At 42.9% G+C, this 22,021-nt stretch overlaps 1 protein-coding gene across 3 annotated transcripts in view; it reads left to right on the top strand.

The window, feature by feature from the left end:
- The window catches only part of acp2 (acid phosphatase 2, lysosomal), a 131,543-nt gene that overhangs the window by 21,309 nt on the left and 88,213 nt on the right, over nucleotides 1-22,021 (top strand). For all 3 annotated transcript variants that reach the window (XM_080190562.1, XM_080190564.1, XM_080190563.1), the window contains exon 6: nucleotides 11,298-11,384. In XM_080190562.1, coding sequence (XP_080046688.1) covers nucleotides 11,298-11,384 — 87 coding nt within the window. The remainder of the gene's footprint in view (nucleotides 1-11,297; nucleotides 11,385-22,021) is intronic.

Here is a 22,021-nt window from a genome sequence, read left to right on the forward strand (position 1 = left end):
TTTGAAAGTACAAAACCTCGTTGATTCATTAAGGAAATCCTGAACAATAAACCACAAGAATTGAATCCCTCAATCCCAATCCTGTGAGTAGTTTTGACACTCTGTTCTCATCGTAGTCTTTAAAGCCTGAGCCAATTCACTAAGGCACCTTGTGATTTGGGCTGATGACTTCAACTGCTTTATTTCTGAGCTGCTCATTACTTCCTTAAACTGTGACATGAAATTCGAATCCTGGTCCAACTCTGTTTTGGTATCCTGTATCTTGTAAAGAATTTGCTCACCTATTCTACAATCATCTTTGCTGTAATAATTCTTAAAGGTATTGCTTCTGAAAGTCTGCTGAAAACACCCATGATTATCAACAAGTACTGATTTCCACTTTTAGATTTGATTTATTATTGTCATGCATACTGTGAGAAGTATTGTTTCTTGAATGCTAAACAGACAAAGCTTACCATTCATAGAGCAGGAAACGAGAATGTGCAGAATATAGTGTTACAATCATAGCTATGGTGTAGAGAAAGGTCAACTTAATGCAAGGTAGGTCCATTCAAAAGTCTGATGGCAGCAGGGAAGAAGCTGTTCTTGAGTCGATTGGTATGTGTATCTTTTGTATCTTTCTCCTGACGGAAAAAGGTGGAAGCGAGAATGTTCAGGCTGCACGGGGCGTTTAATTATACTGGCTGCTTTGACGAGGCAGCGGGAAGTGTAAACAGAGTCAATGGATAGGACACTGGTTTGTGTGATGGATTGCGCTACATACATGACCTTTTGTAATTTCATGCAGCCTTGGGCAGAACAGGAGCTATAGCGAACTGTGATACAACCAGAAAGAATGTTTTCTATGGTGATCTGTAAAAGTTGGTGAGAACCATAGTTGATATGCCAAATTTCGTTAGTCTTCTGAGAAAGTAGAGGTGTTGGTGGGCTTTCTTAACTATAATGTCGGCATGGAGGGACCAGGACAGGTTGTTGGTGATCTTAAATGTAAAAACTGAAAGCTCTCAACCCTTTCTCCTTTGTCCCCATTGATGTAGACAGTGGCCATTACACTTCCTAAAGCCAATGACAATCTCCTTCATTTTGTTGACATATAGGGAGAGATGATTGTCACCGCACCAGTTCACCAGATTCTCTATCTCATTCCTGTACTCTGTCTTTTAATCTTAGCAAGGGGACGTACACAATCACAGTCATTCAGGACCCTGGTGAAAGATTCCTCGAATACTTGAATTGGAATTAAAAGTGCAGGTTTAATTCATAGAATTCATAGGATCATACAATGCATAAGGAGGCCATTCAGCCCATCGAGTCTGCACTGAGCACAATCCCACCCAGGCACCAACCCCACAACCTCTTGCTAGTCACCCTGACACTAAAGGGCAATTTAGCATGGCCAATACATCTAACCCGCACATTTTTGGGCTGTGGGAGGAAACCAGAGCACCTGGAGAAAACCCATGCAGACGCTGGGAGAATGTGCAAACTCCACAGAGACAGTGACCCAAGCCGGGAATCGAACACGGGTTCCTGCTGTGAGGCAGCAGTGCTAACCATTGTGCCATCGTGCTACACATCTTTGGACTGTGGGAGGAAACCAGAGCATCTGGAGGAAACCCACGTAGACACAAGCAATGTGCTTGAGGTTTTCTTATTACCTGATGTGTGACAGGTTTGATAAAGCTTGACTACATCATTATGTCGTGCAGGCCAATAAAAATTAGCTTGAGGTTTGTGAATTCCTAAATATGCAGCAACTGGAATTTCACGGACCAAAATCGATATTTCATTCTGGTATCGAGATGGTTTTATAATTTATGTTCTGCTGCCCACTTTTCATCTGCCGGAACATGAGCAGGTCTCCATTTCCTCATGAACACATTTTTAGGGTAATAACAATGGATTAAATTCTGCTTCAGTTTCAGAATAAATTGCCTGGTAATTTATTTGAAATCCTGCTGTTCTCTATATGCATGGAAATACTTTCCCTTCGCATATAAAATCATTAAACAGCTCTGCGAACTGCCCTTCAGAATTCCCTTAGTGTTGGAGCTTTTTTTAGTTTACGTTGTAAAAATATTTTTAAAATAATATTTTCTTCACACGTTGCTCTTTCACCAATGATTTTAACAGAATTAAAACTTCTCACTAAGAATAAGTATGTGAGAATGTAAAATTTACCAAGAGTCCTCTGGCCTTGTGACTTGATTGTACTCAGAATACAAATGTCAATTGGAAACTGTTCCTCAGTTGAAAAAGCAGGTTTACATCTGATTAGCTCGATATTATTTGTGGAATAAACAGTCATTTTCCCTGAAATCTGCCTGTTCTCATTTCAGCATCTCTCATTAGGAAACAGCTTCTTAGCTACCAAACTTGTTCCATGACAAAATCGTTGTTGGGATTCTTGTTCTGTGTCAACATGATAACTGATCCTTGAATCTGTTTGTGTGATGGCATGATCATTGGAGTTTAACTATATAGAAACTTATAATGCCCTAAATGTGTTTAAAGTTGTGAGTTTTACTCAAAAAGCACAGACGTAGTTTGCACACAAAGGTTTAAGCAAACGCACAACAGGTTTCATTGAGAGATGTTCCCTACACAGAATACAAACTGAAAGTAAAGCAGCAGTCTGCAGTAACACCCTAAGGACCATCAAATCACGTGATCAGCTCTTCAAGCATTCATACAACCCTCTTAAGTATGTAACAAGACTCTAGGTTGTTATCCACTGTTGTCAATAGAAGCAACACTGATTCATGTGACAGCTTTTTCATTCAAAAATGAGTCTTCATTCCAGCATGGAGAATAGTTTTCAAAGAACAAGTGTATCAAATAGTTCTACCCTCCATTTTACATACAAACAATTCCATCATCTCATCTAACTATCCTTCCTTCCCATACCAGTCTTCTCATACCAATCCCACATTTGGCATTCCATTCCTCCAATCAAATCCCACTCTGGTCCTCTTGGAAACAGTGTCCTCAGGCAAGGTAACTTTGTGCTGGCTTTACATTCCATTGCTTTTGTTCTGTGTCAACTTCCTCAACTCAATACCATCTCCACCGGTGGTTGGCAGTCACAGAAATTCGTGCCTTTGTATGTACCGGGCAACGTCCACCAAAAAAAATTTCAACAGACGTGGACAGATGAATCAGCACCCTGTGGCAAGTAAATGCCAAGTGTTATTATAGATTTGAAACTAATACACATTTGCTTCACAAAAAATCTAAATCCCATGAGAAAAGTGGTCTGAATGTGGTGGACAAGAGGAATTAAAAATAGTGGTAGGTCAAAGGAGGAGGTTTATAATGTTGCTAAAAACAGTAATAAGCCTGCAAATTGAGAAGATTTTAGAATTCAGCAAAGTAGGGTCAAGAAATTGATGATAAAAGAGAATAAGAACAGACTACCATGAGACCATAAAAACAGACAGCAAACAATTCTGTAGGTATGTGAACAGGAAGAGATTAGTGAAAGTAAACATGGGCCCATTAGAGGCAAAGACAGATTAATCTAGGGTGGAGAATAAGGAAATGACAGAGACATTAAACAAATAGTTTACAACTGTCTTCACAACAGAAGACCAAACACATTCCAAAATGTTTCTCCTGAGAGTAAGCAATTTGGGGAGTTGATTGTTAGTTGAAAAAAATCAATGGAACTAAAATTGGTAAATCCCCTGGAACTTAATCACTGCATCTGAGAGTTTTAGAATCATGGAATCTTTACAGAAGAGAAGTAGGCCATTCAGTTTTTTCAATACTTGCTGTCAGCTAGAACAATTAAACGAGTCTCCCTTCCGCATCCTTTTCTCTGTGGTCTTAATATTTCTTTAGATGTTTAATCCAATTTCCTCTTCAAAGCCTTAATCTGCCTTCATTAAACACTCAGCATTAACTCTGTCTCCGTCACACACTCAGCATTGACCCTGTCTCCGCCATGCTCTCTCCATTGACTTTCAGGAACTACTCTCGATTGAGAACCCCACTGCCAGTGAAGATTGTCACTGTCCATGGAGACAAGGACTGACCTGTGCACAGTCTATGACCCAAGGACTGGGGTGTGCACTCGATGCCAGTGCTGCCCAAAGTCTCCACTCCATTGAACTTCTATTCACCCGTCTCCTTCCAGGGATCAACTGGGGACGTGTGGGAATTTGCAGCTGTTATGGAGATGCTTTGTTCAAGAGGGCTGGTTTGTTTTGTGTGCGTTCACACTGATTCTGACAATCAATATAGACTTTCCACAGGGTCACGATGTAATTGATTGCACCCTTGTAAAAATCAAAACTGGGCCCAAATTGCAGCTTTTATGAACAAAAACGAGTTCTACTCAATCAATTTTCAATTTGTCTGCCGCTATTGAAGGCGCATGCTGCAGTGTGTGCAAGTTTCCCAGCGGTGCTTAGGATGCCTACATGCTTCAGTGCTCCCAAGTGCCACAACTATTCCAACTGTGCATACACACCTTCAAGACTGATCCTCAGAGACACATAGTATGGCTGATGATGCTGGTGAGGAACTTTACAATGCCTGCCACTAGTTGACCTCAGCTACAGTCAAGCAAAGATTTGGCCTCTGTCAGGCTCATGATGGTTCCTCCTGCGTGTCTGTCTCACCTGTCCATTCTCGAGGGACCTTGGAGATGGGTTTTTTTCAGAGGCTAAGTATTGAGCTTAACTTTAGTTCATACAAAGACATAGCAGTATCCCAGTGAAAGACATTCTTTATTGACTAACATATGTAGGGAGGAGATGTCGGGCAGTCTGTCGCCTCTGTGGAGTTACATTACATTCACCAACATAATTAAACATCTCCAAAATCACTTTCCCCGCCTCCTGTTCTCCCCTACCAGGTATAAATCAATCATCATCAGTACAGGTTGATTATTATTAATAAATATCATTTACTTTAGCCAACCGCAACTTGTCCTCTGACAACATGGGAGTTCATTTGTCTATAGAATCCAGACGCTCCTATCCTCTTGTCCCCTAGCAACTTCTATAATGCTAACCATAGAGCTCAAAGGTAACTTCTTCCCCCCACCCCCATCTCTTAGCAACTTCTGTTGCACAGATCATTGGATCAAAAGTTCTTGTTCCTACTGATCTGGTGAGCTACGTTTATCAGTACAAATGAATAATCCTATTCATTTCAGAGTCTGGGAATTTGTACTTTCTCTGACCTTTACTAATAAAAATTGTACACTGACTGCATTGTTCTAAAGGAACGTGGTTGTTCTTAGCCAGCTCCCGTTCCATTATGCCTCTGGGCAGCCTGCATTTTGGCCGAAGTGTACGAAAGATAAAGCTGAAATACATGTCTAAAACCATAACTGGTTATGTGTTTTTACACAGACAGTTCCTTCTGTAATATTTTAAGACGGTCTGTGATTCTTATCCCAAAGTTAACCTACTTGGTTCTAGTAGCTTTGATTAGTGTTTTAAATCCCAGAATATTTTGACATTCTGTAACAGACCTGGAGGACACTGGCACTGAGAGATACCCATCACTCACATGCACCCATTCCTCATGAGGCCACTGCTACTGGGACATAAAATTATTTTACCTGTCCAACCATTTTCCTCCCCATGTTCAGACCCATTGCAGGTTCCTCACATGCAAGTCTCAGCATTCGGCTTGACACTAATCCTGACAGTTTGGAGAGAAGCACAGAATCTCTCAGTACAGGAGAGGCCCTTCAGCCCATCAAGTCTCCACTCACTCATGAGAAATACCTAATCTAGCTACCTACTCAATCCCATGTAGCAGTACTTGGCCCATAGCCTTGAATGTTATGTTATGCCAAGTACTTATCTAGGGACTTTTTAAAAGGATGACTCGAGTGATGTAGTGGCTCCAGATCAGGGAATGGGCCAGAACTGCACTATATACAGCAACACCAGGAATACCTTGCACCTGATAACCAGGTTCTGACTTGCAATGGAGTGGAAGTGTTACTCCCACATGCCCAGTTTATGCCTCGTCTTGGCTACACACTACTCCCAGTTTTTGGCACATACCCCAATCTCTCCAAATCATGTACCCAGCACCTTCAGGTAATCTGACCTGATGATGAGGGGGACAAAGGATCAAACAGACCAATTGGCTACTTTGATCTCAAGGCCAGTTCAAACTGGTTAGAGATGCTCATCAGTCTAATGGCAGATTCGAGCAGGAAATGGTGACATTGTCCATGTACAGGGAGGCTTTGATTTGAGTCCCTTTACTGCCGGGGATCATCCCTCTTATACCAGGGTATAAGATGGACTCAGCAAAATGTTCTATGTGGCATATGAACATAGAGAGAAGAGAAAGGACAGACGTGCCTGATGCCAGATTTGATCTGAAAGCTTTTTAATTCCAACCCGTTGATTGAAACCGTCCTACGGATGTTTGTGTTCAGCAGTCAGGTCCAATTGCAGATTGCCCCCCCAAACCCCATTTTTAAAGAGCACATCCATCATGTAGGTGTGCAATATTCCGTCAAGCACCTTCTTCTGGTCTAGACTGATGAGGTAGGTGTCCACCCCTGCTGTCCTGGGAGGGGTGTCAGGGAACGGGCCAGAATTATCCATTGTACTTCTGAGTAGCATGAGGCTATCGGAGCACCTTTCTGCTGGGTATAACACAGACCTGGTCAGGTTGGATCACTACCTTAGTACAGATTGACGATGACATTGGACAGAATTTTATAATCCATGTTGTTGCGAAGTTGGTGTTTGTAAAATTATTTAAAAATTGTAAAATGCTAAGAGTTGTAAAATTGTATGTTCTGTTCAAAAGATAATTGTTTTTCTGTACTTTTTAAAAAAAGATGCCAGTGCATATCGAGTACACAGACTGTAACAGTGTATCTAGGCAGTAGTGTTGCCAAGACAACAGGCTGTTTTTGAAGTTTGTCCAATAGTTTAAACTAGGCATTTGAATAACAGCAGTTTATCAGATTTGAATCTGATGTTCTGGTAAATTGTAAACCAGTCCTATTGTGGGCATGTTGCTATGTCATCAGGGGAAATAAGTGACAAGGAGGCAGTGGCAAACTGGAGGAGAAGAGCACCAGACGAGTGACAGCTTAGTTGAGCTTGCAGATAGAAAAACTTGCTGGCTCTCAAAACTGCATTAATGTCTTAAAAGAAAGCCTCATCTTGATAGTAAAGATAGCAAAAGAAAACAGAAGATTCCGAAAGGAGACAAACCTAGTTGTATTTTGGAAGTGACTGAAAGTTCTATTTTTTAGTTAATAAGTGGGAATTGTATTTATCTAAACAACATTCTGTTAGAATAGTGTTTTATTCCGTTTGTTAATAGTTTAGTCAATCTGTTTACTGATAGAAGAATAAAATATTACTTGTTGGTTTACAAAGAGTCTCGGGTAGTTGTTTTGATTTGATCACTAAAAGCTGTTGAAAGGCAGATAATCCCCCTTTTCACAAATGCTTTAACAGCTTATGAAGGGAGGTATTCCTCTTTGAGTGGTTAACCTCCCCTTTATAATAGTGTTCAACAGTGAAATAGATCACCAATTTTTAATTTCCTCCTTTTTCACACTTCCACTTGTAGATGAGGGTAATGATGTCTTGCCTCATGAATTCTGACACGCTCTTATACACTTCCAACAGCTATGGGCCTGTCCAGTCCCACAGAGCTGAATACAATTCAGCAGTAAGCTGTTGCTTCTGGGAGTTTTACTCATAAGACCTCAAGGGCCTTACTCAGCTCACTCAGAATTAGAGATTTGTCCAGATTTTCCCCTTCACTATCTGGCTACTGCTGTCTCCACCTCAAACGACACTGCCACTCAGTTCCTGTTCAATGACTGGGACCTGTGCTTCCCACATGAAAGCCCAACTGATTTTCCATTAATGCCACACCAGTGTTTTATGAAGGTTTTAAAAGTGGTAGCTATAGAGAAAAAAGAGAACAAGAACAAAGAAAATTGCAGCACAGGAACAGGCCCCTTGGCCTTTCAACCCTACACCCACTATGTTGCCCGACTAACCTAAAACCCCCTTACCCTTCTGGGGACCATACCCCTCTATTTCCATCCTATTCGTGTATTTGTCAAGATGCCCCTTAAAAGTCACTATCGTATCTGCTTCCACTACCTCTCCTGAGTTCCAGGCACTCACCCACCAACTTCTGTGTATAAAAAAACTTGCCATGTACATCTCCTTTAAACTTTGCCTCTTACACCTTATTCCTAAACCCCTTAGTAATTGGCTCTTCCACCCTGGGAAAAAGCTTCTTACCATTCAGTCTGTCCAAAGCCTTCATAATCTTGTAGACTTCTATCAGGTTGCCCCTGAACCTCTGCGTTCCACTGAGACCAAACCAAGTTTCTCCGACCTCTTCTCATAGATAATGCCCTCCATTCCAGGCAACATCTTGGTAAATCTTTTCTGTACCCTCTCCAAAGCCTCCACGTAGAACATAGAACACTACAGCACTAACAGGCCCTTCAGCCCACAAGTTGCGCCGATCATATCCCTACCTACCAGGCCTATCTATAACCCTCCATCCCATTAAATCCCATGTACTCATCCAGAAGTCTCTTAAAACCCCAACGAGTTCGCCTCCACCACCACCAACGGCAGCCAATTCCACTCACTCACCACCCTCTGAGTTAAAAACTTACCTCTGACGTCTCCTCTGTACCTACTCCCCAGCACCTTAAACCTGTGTCCTCTCGTAGCAACCATTTCAGCCCTGGGAAATAGCCTCCAAGAATCCACCCTATCTATACTTCTCAACATCTTATAAACCTCTATCAGGTCGCCTCTCCCTTCGTCTCTCCAGGGAGAAAAGACGTAGCTCAACGAGAATTAAACACTATATTCCAAGTGTGGCCTAACTAAGGTTCTATAAAGCTGCATTATGACTTGCCAATTTTTAAACTCAATGCCCTGGCCGATAAAGGCAAGCATGCCTTCTTGACTATCTTTTCCACCTGCGTTGCCACTTTCAGTAACCTTGTGCCTGTACACCCAGATTTCTTTGCCTATCAGTACTCTTAAGGGTTCTGCCATTTACTGTATATTTCCTATCTGTATTAGATCTTACAAAATGTATTACCTCACATTTGTCTGGATTAAACTGTATCTGCCATCTCTCCGCCCAAGTCTCCAGCCAATCTATATCCTGCTGTATCCTCTGACAGTCCTCAATCACAATATCCGCAATTCCACCAACCTGTGTGTCATCCACAAACTTACTAAGAGGTAGTGGATAATTTGGTTTTATTCTGCTAGAACTTCTTGAGTTCCTGAGCATTCCCATGGGTTGGGAGGTAGCAAATGTAACCCTGTTGCTCAAAAAAGGAGAGAGAGACAATTATAGGCTTGGTTAGTTTGACATCAACAGTCGAGAAAATGCTAGAATCTGTCGTTAAAGACCTGATAACAGAGCACCAAGGAAATTAGCAGATGATTAAACCAGTTCAACTTGGGGCAGCCTGGTGGCACAGCGGTTAGCACTGCTGCCACCCAGTGCCAGGTTTGATTCCGGCCTTGAGTGACTATGTGGAAGTTGTACTCTCTCCTGTGTCTGCATTGGTTTTCTCCGAGTGCTCTGGTTTTCCCCCTCAGTCCAAAGATTTGCAAGTTAGGTGGATTAGTCATGCTAAATTGCCCCTTAATATCCAAAGATGTGCAGATTAGATGAATTGGCCATGGTAACTGCATGAAGGTTACAGGCGTCAGACGGGTTGTGGGCCTGAGTTGTGGCATGTTCTTTTGGACAGTTAGTGCAGATTCAATGGGCCAGATGGTCTTTTTTTTGTACTGTAGGCATGCTGTGGATTCTAACATAGTTTTACAAGGTGGACATTGTGTTTGGCAAATCTATTTTTTGAGAGTGAAGTTAGCAGCATGGAACAAGTATTTGATAAGTTGCCACTCTGTTAGACAATCTTAGCACTCATGAGATTGAGAGGTAATATATTATTAAGCATTAGTTAGCAGACGGCAGTCTGTAACCTGCAGGGCACCATGTGGATCAGTATTTAGCTATTTAAAATCTGACCTCGATTGAGTGTAACATTTGATGTTTGTTGACATAGAGTTAATGGGAAAGGCTGGCTGAGGAGAGGGCAAAGAGACTACAAAGATCAAATGAGTGGATAAAAACATGGCAGGTGGAGTAGAATGCAGAGAAATGTGAAGATATCCACTTTGGAATAGGAAAGAAAAGCAGAATATATTTAAATGGTGGGAGTATGGGTAATGTTGGGATTAAGAGGATCCTGAGTTTCCACGTTAAACAAATCAGAAGGTTAACATGCAAGTACTGCAGGCAAATAAGAAAGCAATTGATGTTGGCCTTCTGTTAGAAAAGGATTAGAGTAGATTAAAAAGGTCTTACTGCCAACAGAGCAGTTTTAATTTCTGTACTAGCTGAGATAATTCATGAAGGCCCTAACTTCTTGACCCTGCGTTTCACCTGATGATCCTCAGGTTAAAATCACCAGCAGTCAGCTGTCCCGCCCGCCGCAAGAGGGAGTACAGTCTTGGTCACCCTTGCCTTTGATATACCTACTTTAGTGAGACCGCAACAAAGCTCTATTAGATTGATGAGGGAAGTGCCCTATAGGAGTGATTGAGTAGAGTAGGCCTATATTCCTTAGCATTTAGAAGAATGAGAGTCATCTCATTGAAACACAAACATATCAAGTACATAAAGGAAATAACAGGGTAGATGCTGATGGGATTCCCCTCAGCTGAGGGGGTGTCACCATTTCCAAATGATGGTTCGGTAATAATGACTGAGATGAAGAGAAATTTCTTCACCCAGCAGGAGGGAATCTTTGAAATTCTGTACTCCCAAGGATTGCAGATGCACACTCATCGATTACATCGGAGACCGAGGTTAACAGATATTGGTGTAAGGGAAATGCTGAAAAGGGGTAAAGATAAGACAATCAGTCAGGATCAGATTGAATGGACGAGGAGGTTTGAAGGACAGAATGGTATACTCCGGTTCCTGTTGCTCCTGTTCTTATATTCTCTGGAAATCTGTTACTACCCTTCTCATTATGCACTACATTTCAGAGGTTTTGTGACATATCCAAACTTTGAAATTATGCCCCAAAAACCGAACATAATAAGGGCTGGGAGTGGGAATTAGAATGGCGCATCTGTGATTGTCTCAGGGACGTTCTCTCTGAGGGGGGCTGTAACTGATCATCTTGGACTCACTCTCTCTCTCTGAGGGGGGTAACTGTGATCGTCTGACAGACATTTTGACAATGAACTGAGGCATTTTCTGATGTAATGTTCTGGTTACCCATCTAGGCCTTCCTGGACACGGTATCTGAAAAGACCAAGATGAAGGTGACATTTCAGAATGTGTGGAAACTATACGATACCTTGTTGTGTGAGGTGAGTACCTTGAGTGTGTGACTGGCTCTGCGAATCATATCATAGAATCATAGAACCATACAGTGCAGAAGAGGCCTTTCGGCCCTGAACTCCTGCCTAATCCCATCTGCCAATACTGGGCCCATAGCCTTGAATGTTATAATGTTCCAAGTGTTCATCCAGATTTTTTTTAAAGGGTGTGACAGCGTATTCCAGACTGTCACCACCCTCTGGGTTAAAAAAGAAGTTTTTCCCCACATCCCCCCCCAATTTCCTACCCCTCACCTCGAACCTATAACCCCATGTAACTGATCCTTCAATTAAGGGGAACAGCTGCTCCTTATCTATTTTGTCCACATCTCTCATAATCTTGTACACCTGGATCAGGATCACCCCTCAATCTTCTCTGCTGCAATGAAAACAACCCAAGCTTATGCAACCTCTCTTCATAACTTAAATTTTCCATCGCAGGCAGCATCCTGGTGAATTTCCTGTGCACTCCCTCCAGTGCAATCCCATCCTTCTGATAATGTGGCAACCAGAACTCCACACAGTTCTCCAGCTATGGCCTCACCAAAGTTCTATACAACTTCAGCATAATTTTCATGCTTTTGTCATCTATCCCTTGATTGATGAAGGCAGGTGTCCCATATGCCTACTAACATGCCCTTTCATCTTCAGAGATTTGTGGACAAATATGCCAAGGTCCCTTTGTTCCACGTAACTTCCTAGTGTCCTATCATTCATTGAGTACTTTCTTGTCTAATTACTTGTTCCAAAGTGTATCATCTCACACTTCTCAGGGTTAATTTCCATCTGCCATTTATCTGCCCATTTGACCATTCCGTCTATATCTTCTTGTAGCCCAAGACACTCCGTCTCACTGTTAACCACCCATCCAAACTTACTAAGTCATCTGCAAACTTACTAATCAGAGTAAGTAATCAGTCAGAGACAGTAGCGAGAAGTTGTGCGTGGAGCCTGAAGAGATAGGAGAGGCACTAAATGAATGTTTTTTGTCAGTATTCACGCAGGAAAAAGTCAATGTAGTCGAGGAGAATACTGAGATACAGGCTTTTAGACTAGATGGGATTGAGGTACTTAAGGAGGAGGTGTTAGCAATTCTTGAGAGTATGAAAATAGCTAAGTCCCCTGGACCGGATGGGATTTACCCTCGGATTCTGTGGGAGGCTAGGGAGGAGATTGCAGAGCCTTTGGCTTTGATCTTCATGTCGTCATTGGCTACAGGTATAGTGCCGGAAAACTGGAGGATAGCAAATGTTGTCCCCTTGTTCAAGAAGAGGAGCAGAGACCATCCTGGGAATTATAGACCAGTGAGCCTTACTTCTGTTGTGGGCAAAGTTTTGGAAAGAATTATAAGGGATAGGATTTATAATCATCTAGAGAGAAATAAATTGATTAGGGATAGTCAACACGGTTTTGTGAAGGGTAGGTCGTGCTTCACAAACCTTATCGAGTTTTTTGAAAAGGTGACCAAAAAGGTGGATAAGGGTAAGGCAGTTGACGTGGTGTGTATGGATTTAGCAAAGCATTTGATAAGGTTCCCCATGGTAGGCTACTGCAGAAAATGCAGATGCATGGGATTGAGGGTGATTTAGCAGTTTGGATCAGGCATTGGCTAGCTGATAGAAGACAGAGGGTGGTGGTTGATGGGAAATATTCAACCTGGAGTTCAGTTACAAGTGGTGTACCTCAGGGCCACTGCTGTTTGTCATTTTTATAAATGACCTAGACGAGGGCGTAGAAGGATGGGTTAGTAAATTTGCTGACGACACCAAAGTCGGAGGAGTTGTAGACAGTGAGGATGGATGTTACAGTTTGCAGAGGGACATAGATAAGCTGCAGAGCTGGGCTGAGAGGTGGCAAATGGAGTTTAATACGGAAAAGTGTGAGGCGATTCACTTTGGTAAGAATAACAGGAGTACAGAATATAGGGCTAATGGAAGGACTCTTGGTAGTGTCGATGAGCAGAGAGATCTCAGTGTCCATGTGCATAGATCCCTGAAAGTTGGCACCCAGGTTGATAAGGTTGTTAAGAAGGCTTATGTTGTGATGGCTTTTATTGGTAGAGGGATTGAATTTCGGAGCCGTGAGGTCATGTTGCAACTGTACAAAACTCTGGTGCGGCCGCTCTTGAAGTATTGCGTACAGTTCTGGTCGCCGTGTTATAAGAAGGATGTGGAGGCATTGGAAAGGGTGCAGAGGAGGTTTATCAGGATGTTGCCTGGTATGGTGGGAAGGTCTTATGAGGAAAGGCTGAAGGACTTGAGGTTGTTTTTGTTAGAAAGAAGAAGGTTGAGAGGTGAGCTAATTGAGGCATACAAGTTGATAAGAGGGTTAGATAGGGTGGATAGTGAGAGCCTTTTTCTTCGGATGGTGATGGCTAACACGAGGGGACATAGCTCTAAATTAAAGGGTGGTAATTATAGGACGGATGTCAGAGGTAGGTTCTTTATTCAGAGGGCAGTAAGGGCATGGAATGCCCTGCCTGCAGCAGTTGTGGACTCACCAACTTTAAGGGTGTTCAAATGGTCAGTGGATAGGCTTATGGGATAACATTGGATTACTTTAGGTTAGAGGGTCATTAGATTGGTTCCACTGGTTGGCGTAACATCGAGGGCCGAAGGGCCTGTACTGCGCTGTAATATTCTATGTTCTATAATCCTACCCCCCACGTAGCCTTCAATGTCGTTCATATAAATGACGAATACTAGGGGCCCAACACAGATCCCTATGGTACACCACTGGACACTGGCTTCCAGTCACTGACGCAGCCTTCTGTCATCACCCTCTGTCTCCTACAACTGACCCAATATTGAATCCACTTCATCAAAGTATCTTATATCCCATGTGAATTTATCTTTATATGTCTCCCAAGAGGGACCTTGGCAAAGGCTTTGCTGAAATCCATATAAACTACATCGACTACACTACCCTTGTATCAGGTCACCTCCTCAAAAACCAATCAAATTTGTTAGGCATGACCCCTCTCTAACAAAGCCATGCTGACTATCCCTGATCAAGCTTTGCCTCTCCAAGTGGAGATAGATGCTCTCCTTCAGAAGTTTCTCTAATAGTTTCCCTACCACTGACATGAGACTCACTGGTCTGTAGTTCTCTGGTATACCTCTACAACCTTTCTTAAATAGTGAAACCACATTAGCTGTTCTCCAGTCATCTGCCACCTCCCCCGTAAAAAGTCTGACAACACCAGGTTTTAGTCCAACCGATTTATTTGATAGTAAACACACAAGCTTTCGAGGGGACTCCCTCTTCGTCAGGTGAATGGAGAGTTCTGGCCTCGGACAGAGCATATAAAGCACAGACAGTTTAGAGATTACTGATTAGAATGCAAATCTTTACACCTAACCTGCTGTTCAAGTCCTAAAGTGGCTGACAATGTGTGTGGAAGGAGCACTGATCACAGGTTAAAGAGATGTGTATTGTCTCCAGACAGCACAGTGAGTGAGGTTTTGCAAACCCAGGCAAGTCACGGGGGTTACAGATAGTGCGACATGAACCCAAGATTCCTGTTGAGACCGTCCTCATGTGTGCGGAACTTGGCTATTAGTCTCTGCTCAGCGACTCTGCGCTGTCATGTGTCGTGAAGGCCGCCTGGAGAACACTTACCCGAAGGTCAGAGGCTGAATGCCCGTGACCACTGAAGTGTTCGCCAACAGGAAGGGGACAGTCTTGCCTGGTGATTGTCGAGCGATGTTCATTCATCCGTTGTCGTAGCGTCTGCATGGTCTCCCCAATGTACCATGCTTCGGGACATCCTTTCTTGTAATGTATCAGGTAGACAATGTTGGCCGAGTTGCAAGAGTATTTACCGTGTACCTGGTGGATGGTATTCTCACATGTGATGATGGTATCCGTGTCGATGATCCTGCATGTTTTGCAGAGGTGACATTTTCTTCCTTTGGCCTCATGGTGAACAATCACTGAAACAACTATATGATGATATCAACAAATTCCACCCCGCCATCAGACTCACCATGGACTATTCCCCAGAATCAGTTGCATTCTTGGACACATGCATCTCCATTAAGGACGGTCACTTCAGCACCTCACTGTACCGCAAGCCCACAGACAATCTCACAATGCTCCACTTCTCCAGCTTCCACCCTAAACATGTTAAAGAAGCCATTCCCTATGGACAAGCCCTCCGTATACACAAGATTTGCTCAGATGAGGAGGATCGTGACAGACACCTCCAGACGCTGAAAGATGCCCTCATAAGAACAGGATATGGCGCTCGACTCATAGATCGACAGTTCCGATGCGCCACAGCGAAAAACCGCACCGATCTCCTCAGAAGACAAACACGGGACACAGTGGACAGAGTACCCTTCGTCGTCCAGTACTTCCCCGGAGTGGAAAAGCTATGACATCTTCTCTGGAGTCTTCAACATATCATTGATGAAGACGAGCATCTCGCCAGGGCCATCCCCACACCCCCACTTCTTGCCTTCAGACAACCACACAACCTCAAACAGACCATTGTTCGCAGCAAACTACGCAGTCTTCAGGAGAACAGTGACCACAACACCACACAACCTTGCCACAGCAACCTCTGCAAGACATGCCGGATCATCGACACGGATACCGTCATCACACGTGAGATACCATCCACCAGGTACACGGTAAACACTCTTGCAACTCGGCCAACATTGTCTACCTGATACGTTGCAAGAAAGGATGTCCCGAAGCATGGTACATTGGGGAGACCACGCAGACGCTACGACAACGGATGAATGAACATCGCTTGACAATCACCAGGCAAGACTGTTCCCTTCCTGTTGGCGAACACTTCAGTGGTCACGGGCATTCAGCCTCTGACCTTCGGGTAAGCGTTCTCCAAGGCGGCCTTCACGACACATGACAGCGCAGTCGCTGAGCAGAGACTGATAGCCAAGTTCCGCACACATGAGGATGGTCTCAACGGGGATCTTGGGTTCATGTCACACTCTCTGTAACCCCCATGACTTGCCTGGGTTTGCAAAACCTCATTTACTGTACTGTCTGGAGACAATACACATCTCTTTAACCTGTGATCAGTGCTCCTTCCACTCACATTGTCGGCCACTTTAGGACTTGAACAGCAGGTTAGGTGTAAAGATTCGCATTCTAATCAGTAATCTCTAAACTGTCTGTGCTTTATATGCTCTGTCCGAGGCCAGAACTCTCCATTCACCTGACGAAGAGGGAGTCCCCTCGAAAGCTTGTGAGTTTACTATCAAATAAATCGGTTGGACTAAAACCTGGTGTTGTCAGACTTTTTACTGTGTTTACCCCAGTCCAACGCCGGCACATCCACATCATGACCTCCCCCGTGGCCAGAGAGGAATTGAAAATTTGGGTTCAAGCTGCTGCAATCTCCTCTCTTGTCTCCCACAGCAACATAAGGTACAATACATTTGGACCTTAAGATTTACCCACTTCAAAGGCTGCCAATATCTCCAATACCTTGTCCTTCCCTTTGTCAATTTGTTCAAAACTTCATGGTCTCTCCCTGAATTCCATACTGTTATGAAACGAAGGTTGATCCCCGCTTTGAGAACTAACACCTAACCATTCAAAGAGGAGTACCTCACCTCATAATCTATTAAAAGTATGTGCGAAGTAATACGATCTGTTCTTCAGCAACTTTTAGTAGTTGAAGCAAAATAGCTACCTGAGACACTCTTTTAAAAAAAACAACAAATAACACTTCACTTATCAGACTAACAGTGAACAAGTTAACTAAACTATTCACAAATAGAAGGGGATTCTAATGGAATGCTGTTTAGATAAAAACAGTTTCCACTTATTAAGGAAAAAGTAGAATTTTTAATCACTCTCTAAATGGCAGTCAGGTTTGGCATCTTCCAGAATCTTCTGGCCTTTGTTGATTTCTTCTGTCTGGAATCTCTAACTCCTTTTGGCATCTTTACTATTCAGGTGCTTTCTTTTCAGACATAAATGCAGCTATGAGAGCCAGAAAGCCTCTCTCTCTAGAGCTGTGAGCAATGACAGGTACTCTCTCAGTTTGTGCCACTGCCCCCATTTTCTATACTCCTGATGACATAGCCATATCCCCGACAATATGATTGGTTCTCAGGTTACCAAAGCGTCAATTTCAAATCTAATAGGTATTTGGGTCCAAGTGCCTAATTTAAACTGATTGGCTAAAATTCAAAAACAGCCTGTTGTCTTGGCAACACTTCTATTTGGCCTTTGATACATTTCGGTCTGTATACTGCATATGCACCTGCATTTTTTTAGCTTTCTAAGCACAAAAAAATCGTTTTTTAAAGGGACCATGAAATATTTTTACCTCTTAGCGTTTTACAATTTTTTTAATATTACAAACACCAAATTCTAACATTCTACTCAACTTCACATTACCCCTAAAGAAAAAAAATGAACCATCGTGAAAAGATCTTTTCTCTCTTTTAAACTCACAATAAAGCATCTGTAATAACATTTTTAGGGTCCGCAACATGTACAATCTGTAAATTAAATACTTATAGCATAAGACTCCAACAAAATAACCTAGTGTTCTTGTCCTTAAATCTTTCTAGAAATGTCAAAGGATTGTGATTGGTATGCACAATCATCTCTGATGCATTGTTTGTAATGTAAACATTAAAATGTTGTAAGGCTATGACTAAACTCAATAATTCCTTTTCAACGGTGAATGTTTTGTTTGGTGGAGTTTTTATGAATAATGACCGATTGGCCTTTCAATTCCACAATCATCCACCTGTAACAACAGCTCCAATACCTACATCGCTGGCATCAATAGTGACAAAGAAAATTACAGCGCAAGAACGGGCCCTTCGGCCCTCTGAGCCTGCACCGACCACGCTGCCTGACTTAACTAAAACCCCCTACACTTCCGGGGACCATATTCCTCTATTCCCATCTCATTCATGTATTTGTCAAGACGCCCCTTAAAAATCACTACCGTATCCACTTCCACTATTTCTCCCAGCAATGAGTTCCAGGCACCCACCACTCTGTGTGAAAAATCTGCCTCGTACACCTCTTTTAATACTTGCCCCTCGCATCTTAAACCTATGCCCCCTAGTAATTGACTCTTCCATCCTTGGAAAAAGCTTCTGACTATCCACTCTATCCGTACCTCTCATAATCTTGTAGACTTCTACCAGGTCTCCCCTCAACCTCTATCGCTCCAGTGAAAACAAACCAAGTTTTCCAACTACTCCTCATGGCTAATGCCCTCCATACCAGGCAACATCCTGGTAAATCTTTTCTGTACCCTCTCCAAAGCCTCCACATCCTTTTGGTAGTGTGACTTCGAAGGGTTTGAAAAAATTTGGTGTGGCTAAAACAGGTGCAGTGGTTAACACTACTTTTAAATTCTTAAATGCCTCCTGGCATTGTTCAGTCCACCAAAATTTTTTTTAACAAATCCGTCAACAGTGCCACTATGCTACTAATGTTTAGTACAAATTTCCTGTAGAATCCACTCAATCCCAAAAATCATAGCGCTTCCTCTTTCAAGGATGGTCTCAAATTCCTCAATGACCATCGTCTTCTCTTTTCTCGGTGTCAGCCGTCCGTATCCGATGTGCATTAAGAATCTCACTTCAGCCTTCACAAATTCTGTTTTTGCCAAGTTTATAACTAACTTTGCCTTCTGTAGTCTCTCAAAGAGTTCTGCCAAATGCTACATGTGATCTTTCCATGAATGACTAAAGACCACTAAGTCACCTATGTAGACAGCACAATCAATCAATCATAGAAACATAGGAGCAGGAGGAGGCCATTCAGCCCTTTGAGCCTGCTCTGCTATTCATCACAATCATGGCTGATTGTCCAACTGAATAGCCTAATCCTGCTTTCTCCCCATAACCTTTGACCCCGTTCACCCGAAGTGCTATTTCTAGCTGCCTCTTGAATACGTTCAATGTTTTGGCATCAACCAGTTGCTGTGGTAATGAATTCCACAGGCTTACCATTCTTTGGGTGAAGAGATGTCTCCTCATCTCCATCCTAAATGGTCAAACTTCAGACAGCGACCCCTGATTCTGGACACCTCCACCACTGGAAACATCCTTCTTTCATCTACCCTGTCTAGTCCTGTTAGAATTTTGTAAGTCTCAATGAGATCCCCCCTCTCATTGGTCTGAACTCCAGCGAGAGCAATCCTAACCTAGTCAATCTCACCTCATACATCAGGCCCACCATCCCTGGAATCAGCTAGTAAACCTTCGCTGTACTCTCTTGAGAGCAAGAACATCCTTTCTCAGAAAAGGAGACCAAAACTGCACACAAGCTGTGGTCTCATCAAGGCCTACCAACTTGGTCTGAGTTAACATTACCCACATTGCCTCTGGCCATTTCATCTGTGTAGCCAATTTCTAAAAGGAAATGAAAAAGGCTTCTGTGTCTTTTTCATCAGATTTTATTATTGTTTGGACACATTTGTATATATCCCTGCCAGGCGATTGGCTACTCCGAGCTTGCTCACCATCACTTATATCTTGTACTTTGACTTCTGTCATCTGAAATGTTTTTGCTTCAAATTCCAACTTCATCTTTCCCTTTCTCTTTATTCTGCTCGGGCCTTCCTGTCTCTTTCCTTTCTCTCTTTTTCTGACTCCGTCCTTTTAAGTTCACTTTCTAACTCCAGTCATCTCATTTGCAATTTAATTTTTTCTAACTGCACTTGACTGTTTCTCTGATATACCTAAATGCTTAGCTATTTCCATTACAACTTCAGCTTTTCTATTATCCTATTTAAGCCTGTTTCCAATTCTACAAGTCTCATCTTGTAACAGCATACAATGAAAGGTATTGTTTCTTGTCTGCTACCTTGATCATACCGTTCATAGAAAAGGAAACGAGAGTGTGCAGAATGTGGTGTTACAGTCATAATTCCAGTGTAGAGAAATATCAGCTTAATGCAAGGTAGATTCATTCAGAAGTCTGATGGCGGCAGGGAAGAAGCTGTTCTTGAGTCGGTTCATACGTGATTTCAGACTTTTGTGTCTTTTTTCCAACCAAAGAAGGTGGAAGAGAGAATGTCTGGGGTGTGCAGGATTCTTAATTATATTGGCTGCTTTGTCAAGGCAGTGGGAAGTGTAGACATAGTCAGTAGATGGGCTGGTTTGCATGATGGATTGGGCTACATTCACAACCTTTTGTAGTTCCTTGCAGTCCTGGGCAGAGCCGGAGCCATACCAACGTGTGATACAGCCAGAAAGAATGCTTTCTCTGGTGCATCTATAAAAGTTGGTGAGAGTCATAGCTGACATGCCAAACTTCCTTAGTCTTCTGCGAAAGCAGAGGTGTTGGTTGGATTTCATAACTTACATGTTGGCATGGGGGGACCAAGACAGATTGTTGGTGATCTGGACACCTAAAAACTTAAAGTTCTTGACCCTTTCCACTTTGTCTCCACTGATGTAGACAGAGGTATGTTCTCCTCTATGCTTCCTGGAGTCAATGAAATCTCGTTCGTTTTATTGACATTGAGGGAGAGATTATTGTCGTCGCACCAGTTCACCAGATTCTCCATCTCATTTCTGTACTCTGTCTTGTCATTGTTTGAGATCCCACCTACTACAGTGGTGTCATCAGCAAACTTGAAAATCGAGTTTGAGGGGAATTTGGCCACACAATCATAGATGAATAAAGAGTAAAGTAGGGGGCTGAGAACACAGTCTTGTGGGGCACCTGTATTGAAGATGATCGTGGAGGAGGTGTTGTTGCCTATACTTACTCTCAGACTGTGGTCTGAGAATTAGGAAGTTCAGGACCCGGTCGCAGAGTGAGGAGCCAAGGCCCAGGCCACACAGTTTGGAGATGAGTTTCGTATGAATAATGGCGTTGAAGACTGATCCAGTGGATCCAGGCAGTCCAGGAGGCTGGAATTGATTTGTGCCATAACTAGCCTTTCAAAGCACTTCATAATGATAGAACATTACAGCGCGGTACAGGCCCTTCGACTCTCGATGTTGCACCGACCAGTGGAACCAATCGAATGATCCTCTAACCTAAACTAAGCCAATATTATCCACATGTCTATCCAATGACCATTTGAATTCCCTTAAAATTGGCAAGTCCACTACTGCTCAGGCAGGGCATTTCACACCCTTATTACTGTCTGAGTAAAGAACCTACCTCTGACATCTGTCCTATATTTATCACCCCTCAATTTAAAGCTATGTCCCCTCGTGTTAGCCATCACCATCCAAGGAAAAAGGGTCTCCCTGTCCACCCTATCTAATCCTCTGATCATCTTGTGTGCCTCAATTAAGTCACCTCTTAACCTTCTTCTCTCTAACCAAAACAACCTCAAGTCCCTCAGCCTTTCCTCATAAGACCTTCCCACCATACCAGGCAACATCCTGATAAATCTCCTCTGCACCCTTTCCAATGCTTCCACATCTTTCATATAATGCGGCAACCAGAACTGTACGCAATACTCCAAGTGTGGCCGCACCAAGAGTTTTGTACAGCTGCAACATGATCTCATGGCTCCAAAACTCAGTCCCTCTACCAATAACAGCTAACACACCGTACACCTTCTTAACAACTCTATCAACCTGGGTGCCAACTTTCAGGGATCTATGCACATGGACACTGAGATCTCTCTACTCATCTACACTACCAAGAGTCTT

This window comes from Carcharhinus amblyrhynchos, chromosome 6 (assembly GCF_965287045.1).
Source record: "Carcharhinus amblyrhynchos chromosome 6, sCarAmb.v2.hapA, whole genome shotgun sequence".
NCBI lineage: Eukaryota > Metazoa > Chordata > Chondrichthyes > Carcharhiniformes > Carcharhinidae > Carcharhinus > Carcharhinus amblyrhynchos.